At 32.4% G+C, this 9315-nt stretch overlaps 2 protein-coding genes across 2 annotated transcripts; both read left to right on the top strand.

Moving 5' to 3' along the window:
* Positions 1-732: 732 nt before the first annotated feature.
* Positions 733-5131, top strand: LOC141721076 (uncharacterized). The gene is made up of 5 exons (XM_074523818.1): positions 733-1003; positions 1846-2045; positions 2248-2717; positions 2831-2905; positions 4832-5131. Exons 1-4 carry the CDS (start codon positions 814-816, stop codon positions 2868-2870), a joined length of 900 nt encoding a protein of 299 aa, XP_074379919.1. The 5' UTR covers positions 733-813; the 3' UTR covers positions 2871-2905; positions 4832-5131.
* A 1461-nt stretch (positions 5132-6592) lies between these two features.
* Positions 6593-7273, top strand: LOC141717179 (non-specific lipid-transfer protein P3-like). The gene is made up of 2 exons (XM_074519283.1): positions 6593-7018; positions 7128-7273. Exons 1-2 carry the CDS (start codon positions 6684-6686, stop codon positions 7135-7137), a joined length of 345 nt encoding a protein of 114 aa, XP_074375384.1. The 5' UTR covers positions 6593-6683; the 3' UTR covers positions 7138-7273.
* The last annotated feature ends 2042 nt before the right edge of the window (positions 7274-9315 follow it).

Genomic DNA, 9315 nt, shown 5'->3' with positions numbered 1-9315 from the left:
ATTTAGTTGATTTGACGTGAATCGGGCTAAGATAAAATAATAATAATATTAGTCCCCTAAAAAAAGTATACAAATGAACTTGGATAAACAAAATAATATATTTTATTTATCCAGGATAAAAAAATACATTATAATTTCGTTATAATAACATTTCCCTCCTTACCAATGTTATCACTTCAAATAATTTTTTTTATATAATATTAAAAAAATCTGTGTGATCCGTGATCGCACGGGTCTTAAGCTAGTACATAGTAAAACTCGAAACTCAATAAAATATTTTTTTTATAATACACATATATATATTAAATAATTATAATTATAAAATGAAACTAATAGTTTAATAGTACATTAGAAATAACAAAAGTCGTATATACATTGTATATTTTGTAATTTTTTCCACCAAATAATCATTAATAAATTTGTAACTAACGATATATCATATCTAATAACTTCCGATACTCAAAGAAAATGAACTAAGACGTATATAATTTCATATTTGATCTTTCATGAGGACAATTTTAATATGTAATAATAAAAATTTGAAAAAATCAAATTCGAGTAATGGAAGTCAAATTTAGATTTGAACTGATTGTTTACAGAATTGATTTTGGACCTGATTACTCAAAAACCGGATCTCAGACAAAGGTTTGTATAAGGCCCAATATATATACCAAGTCTGTAAAACCCCGGCCCGGTAGCTTTTCTAATCATCTCTATCTATGCACCCGGGTCAACACAGAAAATAACAATAAAAAAAATAAATGGTTCAGAAAGAAAAGGAATTTGCCATGTGAATATATAGAGAGAGGGAGGATGATCATGAAGTGGAGTTGTTGTTTCAGTATGTATAGCCCCTGCAGTTCCGCTCCTCCAATTTTAAGGTTTAGAAGAACAAGAGGACTAGTAGGAGTGTGTTGTTTAGGTTCTTGTAATGAAAATGGACATGATTTAAGGACCCAACTGGACCTTCTTCACTTTGAGGCTCATACTGCTACAACTAAAGGTCTTTCTTTTCTTCTTCCCTTTTCTATTCTATCAACCCCCCCCCCCCTTTAGTTTATGAATTTTACAATACTTTTAGGTTGAGTTTGGGAGTGGGAATATTAAATATGCTACGTAACAATTGTTAGTTTCATTAGATTATAGTAAGTACTAAGAAAATGTTAAAAAAGGTAGGATCAAAATGAGCTTCTGCAATATCATTATTAAGAAGATATGTTCAGGCATGTTCTTATGGTTTTTTGTGGGACATTTTCTCTATAATAAATATAGATATTATTTTTTTCGTGATTCATATATTTTGCATATATTAGATTATTTAATTTTATGGTCCAAACCATGTTTTTTTGATTGGGGGGGGGATAGCGTCTCCACACGTCCTTATTGATTCCATCTTTTAATCTTTTTTCTTTTGTTTGGAAGAAATATCAATTTATTATTGACATTAATGTTTTATGTGATTGACTTTTTTGCATAATGTGGAAGTATTTTAGTTACAATGGAGGACAGTTCAGTGGATTAGTGTTTAATTAGAGTGAGGGACATAGCTGTTTTATATAATTTTCCCGGTATCTGAAAATTTCTTTAAATGTGTATAGGGGTAGTATGATAACGTTATAACGGTAATGACATTTCATAACTCCCTTTAGACTCAGCTTCTGCTTTATGCTTGTCTTACTTAATATCTCCTCTTACTAAGCTTGGTCCTTGCATGACTTTTTATTGAAAAAAAATCTACTTGGCAGAAAGTTATATGTCTTAGACATGGAGTTGCATGATAAATTTTGATCACCAACAATAAATCACAATATCACATAAAACTCTATGAATTATTTGGCGTTTCAGCTAATAGGGCAAGATCGAGACTTATCCGGCTGTCTGAAGCTGCAGAGATGCTTCAAAGGCAAGCATTAACCTGCATCCGAAATGGAAGGGAAACTGATGCAAGAGATCTACTTGTCCGGAAAAAGAAGATTATGCAAGCCTTGGAAAATTCAAAGAGACGTATTGATTTGCTTGATGAGCTTTCAGCAAAGCTAAATGAAGTAAGTAAATTTTTCGTGTTCCTCTGAAGTGTAATACTTTTATAGGAAGCGAGTAGAGTTGGAAAGACTTGGAATATGAGTTATACACGTACACCCTATTGGAGTCTGGATATGCTGCTTTCCACGCATTAAAACCAAAAAAAAACAATTGCAGTCTTTATTGTTTATAATAATGCACTAAATATATTTATTTAAATATCAGGCAATATCGCTAAAGGAAAATCAGCTACTTAATGCTGTCACCATGGATGTTGGTAAAGAGGTTTCTTCCCATGAAGTTCATATTGTCCCTCCTAAGGAAGAAGATTTAGTAAATATGGTTGAAAGTGAAGAGTTAGATGTGAATTTCCTAGCACTTCGTAATGAGTGGCTATTGCAACTTCACCCAGATTGTCAAGCAGAACAATCCTCTCTTAGTGGTACAAAAGATCCAAAAGGAACTTTGACTAAGAACCATCAGAGTGAAGCTACTTTGGCCAATAGATTGAAAGAATTATCCTCTTATGAGGATTTTTTGGAGCACTTGGATCAGCAGCTTAATAATATTGAAGCAGAACTAGAGACGTTTTTAAGGTTCTCGAACATGATATTGGAAGGTGATGGATTGTCAATAAATCTGAAGTTGCAGCAAGCTGGGGAAATTCTAGAAGGTGTTTCTCGAATTAGAAGGAGGTGCAGTTAAAGCCAAAAATAGTTTACTGTATCAATTAAAGATCTGTGAGATTAATTATGCTAGTTGCTGTCCTTGTATTTTAACACTATTTAGCGGATATCTGTATTTGCAGGATTGGAGCTATGAAGCAGTCGACAGTGGATATCAGATAAAAAATTTCTCAGCTTAAAAATAAATTCACTCTCAGGTGAGAATTTCACTCATCGATGCATCTTTTTTAATAAATTTCAGATGTCTGAAGGAAAGACTATCAAAAGGGTCTATCAGAGCAGAGTTGGCGTTATGCAGAATACTTCATGTTGTTATGATTTAAGCCAATGAAACTGTAGGCTAAGTAAACAGCCTAAATATTTTTTTATGTTAATGATCAATATCAGTAGCAGTGTTATTAAACGCGATATGCACTGAAGCGCAAAGGCCTTCTGGAGCCTAAGCGCAAAGCGCTACGCGATAATCGTGCTTTTTGAAAAATTAAGCAAAACAGTTGGAAAAATGCATAACAATATATTTAACATGTAATATGCAAACTTAAAGACATAGAATCAACTACAGCCTCATAAATTAGCCCTTGACTTCTTAATAGTTGATAACTTGACATAAATTAATATTAATCATCATCATACTCTTTTTGAAGATTTTCGAAACCTTCATCTCGACTGTCCTGGTCAGGATTCTTATCCCCCTCAGTCAAATTAAATTTTGTCTACCTCGTCTTCACTTTTATAGTTAAACACCTTCTAGATGATGATTCAATGGTTTTTTACCCTTTTTGTTGCCATGTGAGGTACTTGACCTATAGAAATGATATACATATATAATAAGTATATATATGTGTTTCGTAGGTCTTTATATAATTAGTGTAATATGTATCTTTTTAGGGCTTTTTATGACCCTTTTCGACCGGGTCAAAGATCCAGTGAACAGTCAAGATGAAAACAATTAAAAGGGTTTTTTTTGTGCTTCTCGCATCTCGCTTAAGCGCACAAAAGAGCACGCTTCGGTAAAGTTGCATCACATAATTGAAGCGAAGCGCTTCAGCCGCGCGCATATGCACACTTTAAATAACACTGATCAGTAGTACTTAGAAACACACCAATCTAATCCTATAAAAATTGCAAAAGAGTAATTTGTTGACAAGCATGTATGGAATTGTAGGTAAGAAGCTTATCGCAACCCACAAAAACAACCAAAGAAATACCAAAAATATTCGAGCCCCATAAAAATCACAATGTCTTCTAAACAGATGACTCCCTTCCATGTCATGTTTAAAGGTAGAATGATTCTTGTCTTCCATAATACAATGAAAACAGAGGTAATTTAAGTACTTGGAATTTATTTTTCTTTAAAATCATTTATTCTCAGGTAAGAACTCAAGTCATGCATGTGTTTTTCCAAACAAGTTCAAATTGTCTAGAAAAATGACTGTCAAGGGTCTCTGTAGGAGGGGAGTCCATTATTATTATTATTATTATTATTATTATTATTATTATTATTATTATTATTATAAATCAGGCCAATACTGAATGCATGGGCTATATACTACCATCAAAATCAATAGTAGTTGATTGAAATTATTCACTTATTCATTTGGCATTAAACAAATTCCTCAATAATATTTTTCACAATAGCACCTTTTAAAATTTGATACAGTATTCAAGAGTATCAAAAATTCAAAATCCTGTGAATGAAATACATGGGTTACAAAATTCTTAATGGAAATACAAGAAAAGAATTGTGATTTAATTATGGTATTCACACATACAGATCCCAGGTAGTGAAATTGTATTATAAAGGCAGGGAGATGTTAATGCCAGGAAGAGAAAAACAATTTCAAGAAGAAAAGCCAAAGAAATTCCCTCTGTTAAAATTAATTAATTTCTAAATTTACTGAACCGTAGTTTTGGAGGTCAACTAGAAGAGAAGTTCTGTAAATTGTTGGCCATTAAAACCTCTTTTTCCAATATGACATGCATATGTGCACAGAAAGGGGGTAGTGAGGATAGAGTCCATGGCTATTGGTCCTGGGGAGGGGGAAGAAGGCTTGTCACTAGCCTATCTTTGAATAATTGCCTTTTCCTATATTAATGTTTAACTTCATTCTTTGTTTTTGCAGGCTGACCAGTTCATAATTGCCGGAAACTTCATTTACAGCTTGGCGCTAGATGATAGAATCAAAACTATATATTTTTTTACGTTTTGTTTGCTATTAGAGTGCACATAACCAGCAAACAATATGCCGTTGTAGTAATTCCATAAAAGCGTTCTGTTCTCTTCTTACAACGGAGTTTATATATCTACAATTTTTTGATATTAGGCATGCGGCATGCCAGTATCATAGGTCATGTAATTTGTAGTAGTCATATAGTCTGTGTAACATTCGCCTTGAACAAATAAGATTATATTGTTCAATACTCATACACCTATACATAATTATTGATCCTGAAGTAGACACCCATGAAAAATTCTACAACTTTTCAAGTTGGAGTTTTATACATTGCATTCGTTTTTAAATGAAAGAAAAGATGAAATTGCACAACTCATTAGACTTGATCCAGGAAAATACACATTTGATAAGAGCGAACCATTGGTTTGTGATATTTTATCACTTCTCAGCAAGTCCTTGGCATTTCAGTAACAGGCTCATGTGATATGGCTGGCTGTTGGAAAAACATTCAGACGAGATATGGGAGCCCTAGGGTCGTAGCCGAGCCGAGTCTAACACTCGCAGACTTGACTCAAATATGATTAAAAAGTTCGAGTTCGATCGAGTTTTTAATTTCAAGCTCGAATCTTGACTTGTAAAAAGTTTGATAGGCTCGAGTTCGGCTTGAAAGCTCGAATCGATTCAAATATGATCGGTTCAGCTTGAATTCGATTTGATTAAATATATAAAATATAAATAAATTATTGAATATATGAATATAAATAATATTCATAATAAAAAGACTCGATAAGGCTCGTGAACCTTAAGAACCGAGTAATTTGAAGCTCGAGTTTGGCTTCGTCAAGAATTCGAATAAATCAAGCTCGAACTCGGCTCAATTATAATCAAGCTGAATTCGAATAATTTCGAGACTAGCTCGAGTAGCTCATGAATATTTTGACTAATTTACGCCCCTAGCAGCCCCATAGTCGGTATTCTCAATTTCAGCCACCGAGTCAAGGTCCCGGGGTGCTTCAAAGATCAAAGACCTCCATAGGAGCACCAACGGACTGTCTAAACTTGCAAACATATTATGTCAAAGTTCGAATGAGAAGAAAAGCTTTAAACGATTTACAATCAAATTTATGTTAGATAAATATTGTATTTTCTCAATTCTAAAAGTTCATCACTGTACATTCAGATACAAAACTTTGATCCTTAGTTCCTTACTCCAGCTGAATCCTCAATGAATATGTAATATAAGAGGTCTGTTCTGACATATAAAAATATAACTATTTTCTTTCTAATATACAATAAGGAAAAGAATAAATTTTGATCTACAGTTAGATATAAATGAACTGCAGTCAAATTTCCTTCCTAAAATCTGCAAGCTATTCTGCTGTAAGTTGGCTGTGTTCTAAAAACTGAAACTCCAGCAAACCTCATCAATCTAATAGTGTCAACTGCTCAACCAAAAACCGATTCACCAGCTATTAATTCTTTCTTCTCACATTGACTTCTTTTACCTCAATATAGAAACATGATCTAAGCCTAACTAGTAACCATCCCCTATTCTCGTATTGACACCTTTGAACAAAGAGAAACGTATTTGAAATGATCTTATCTGTATACGAAAGCAGATTGAAATCTCGAATCCAGCCACGTTTGCTGTCTTCTAAAATTTTATTAAATATTTCCAAAATCTGCCTATAAATACTCGTGAGGTCTAGTTGCATATCCATCCTCAACATTATAAAGAGCACTTAAATATATAGACATATAGTACAAACAGAGACCAGAGAATTTTGATAATACTTAAAAAATGGTGAAATATTCAAGAATTGCCTGCTTCATGGTGGTGTTGGCGCTGGTGGAACAAGGAGAGGCCGTGAGCTGCGCGGACTTGGCTCCTGCTGTAGCACAGTGTGGCCCATACGCGACAGGTGCAAATTCCCAGCCATCTGATGGATGCTGCGGCGCAGTGAAAGCAGTTAACGCACAATCTCAAACAGCACAAGATAGGAGAACATTGTGCACTTGTCTTAAGCAAGCTGCTTCTTCAGTCCCTGGCGTCCAGCTTTCCGCTGTTGCTGCTATCCCTCAGAAATGTGGACTTCCAGTCTCCTTCCCTACTAATCCTAACTTCAACTGCGATACGTGAGTTCATTCATTGTTTTATTTTTCGAAGTCAAGGGGACTGTTTTCTATGAATAATAATTTGCACAAACCGTGTGTAACCATGTTCATTTTTTGTTTGATCTTGCAGCATAAACTAAAGCGCGACTGATATGCAAGGAGTTGTAGATGGGGGGATCAAGGCTGCATGTGCTGTAGTTTGATTATATATGTGTGCTTCCTGTACTGTACTCCCCATGAATATCAAATGAATAATGACACATTATTCCTACATAACATGCCTGTCTTTCAATTATGCTAATTACAAAATTCATAACACCAGGAAATCTTTTATCCATACTGAATCCAACATAAAAGTACCGATCCCATTAAAAATTACTTTGAATAAAAGGTATCTTTTAAACTATGACACTTCAAATTTCAGCCAAAATACACATAAACTCTTTTAAGTATGAAAACATAACTTCTTTTCTTTCAAGTATGTCCAATATATATCCCCAAAATTATACCCGTGTATCGGTTGAAAGGTAAATGAATAATTTACCCTCTTTCTATCGTTACATAGCAAACAAAATGTTATACAACAACAATCTTATTTACGTTTATACCTTAACTGATGAAATATACCCGATTCTACACATCAACATGTTCAGATCTTTTCATATCATTCATTTTCTAAATACATATCCGATACCGGCTGTATTCAACTCTCCAAAATTAATAAAAACCAACCTGCGTCCAGTGTCCTCATAATTGTCTTAGAGCATTTCCAATGCTAAAATGTAAAAATGGTTGAGATATCATCATTTTTTAAAATCTTAGCTAAGGGGTTAAAATTATATTCTAATGATATTATCTATATTTTCAATATGTAAAATTAAACTAATGGATTTTATGGTTGTACAAAAATAGCCAACTAAAAGTGGTTATCTATAATTTTTGCTAACGGGTTATAAGGCTGGAGTGTAATTTTTTTTTACATATTCTCTAAAATTGTCACATACATGCCACATAGATTTTTTAGCTAAGGATTTTCTAAAATTGGAGATACTCTTATAAATATAAGAAATGCTAGATTCCCCAAATTGCTTTCCCAAAAAATTTCCCAAATGCTTATGTGTCAGGTTATAAATAGTAACTTTTCTATTAAAAATAATATGAGATTCCGCATGTATAAGTATGCACCCACATATCAAAAATGGCCATGTATTTGACATATCATTTGGTAAAATTTTTGGGGACATTTTTTGGGGAATTATCACTACATATTATCTTATAGTTGTGTCATATTATGAAAGTAATAATATATTCAAATTAAAATTGGAGGAAAAAGAAAACACGAGAGAAGAGAGATATGTTAAAAGGAGGAAAATTAATTTTTTATTGATAGAATTAAAATAAGACATGCATAATTGTGTCCTAAAAATAGAGCTGGAAGAGGTTGTTATAGTGATATAAGACATTATTAGGATATTGGTGAATCTACTTTTTTGATAAGTGCTCTAAAATTTAATTTAAGACAACATATATGGCATTTGTTAGATTTATTTTGAAAGCTACATTGTGAAAAACCATAAAAAAGACCCCAAATATCATTATTTGGGGTTAAATAATCCTCAATATCACTTTTTTAAATTATTTGCCCAAATATCACTTTATAACATGTTCTCGATTTGCGTTTTCAGCCAGAACCAAAAACGCAACTTCAGTTGCTTTCTAACTTTTTTTCGTTTTCTTTTTAACTTATTTCATTACTGCAAGTCACGTTTGCACGTTTGGAGACCTTAAACAACACTTTATCTTACATTTTTAATAAAAAAACACAATTTGAAAATACATTTTTAATTATTTTTAATTAATATTTTATTTTTAATATATTTTTTATTGGCTTTCAAAATCTTTAAAATTGAAAATTAATTTTTTAAAATTCAAGTATGGGCCCCTATTTCATTATTTTTAATTTTTTAGGGTTTAATAATCCCCTTTCGGGCTTAGAAATAATTAAAAATTAAATAAAAATACACCTAGTTTAACAAATTTTAACATTTTAGGGTTTAACAATTCCCTTTTGGGTTTTAGAAATATTAAAAAAATAAATGAATAAAATGTACACAGATTTTGGGTTTAGGATTTAGGGTACCCTGGAGTCTAAACCCTAATTTATTCTAAGGTAAAGACCGTAAACCTTAGGAACTGACGTCTAATTATTAACCGTTTTTAATATTTCAGGGTTCACTAATTCTCAATTTGGGTTTTAAAAATATTAAATTATTTATATGTATGAATAAAGTACGAATAAAACACCTCTTAGAATAAAA

Source organism: Apium graveolens, chromosome 4 (assembly GCF_009905375.1).
Source record: "Apium graveolens cultivar Ventura chromosome 4, ASM990537v1, whole genome shotgun sequence".
NCBI lineage: Eukaryota > Viridiplantae > Streptophyta > Magnoliopsida > Apiales > Apiaceae > Apium > Apium graveolens.
The sequence above is the reverse complement of the archived record's forward strand: the minus strand, read 5'-3'. Positions and strand labels throughout refer to the sequence as shown.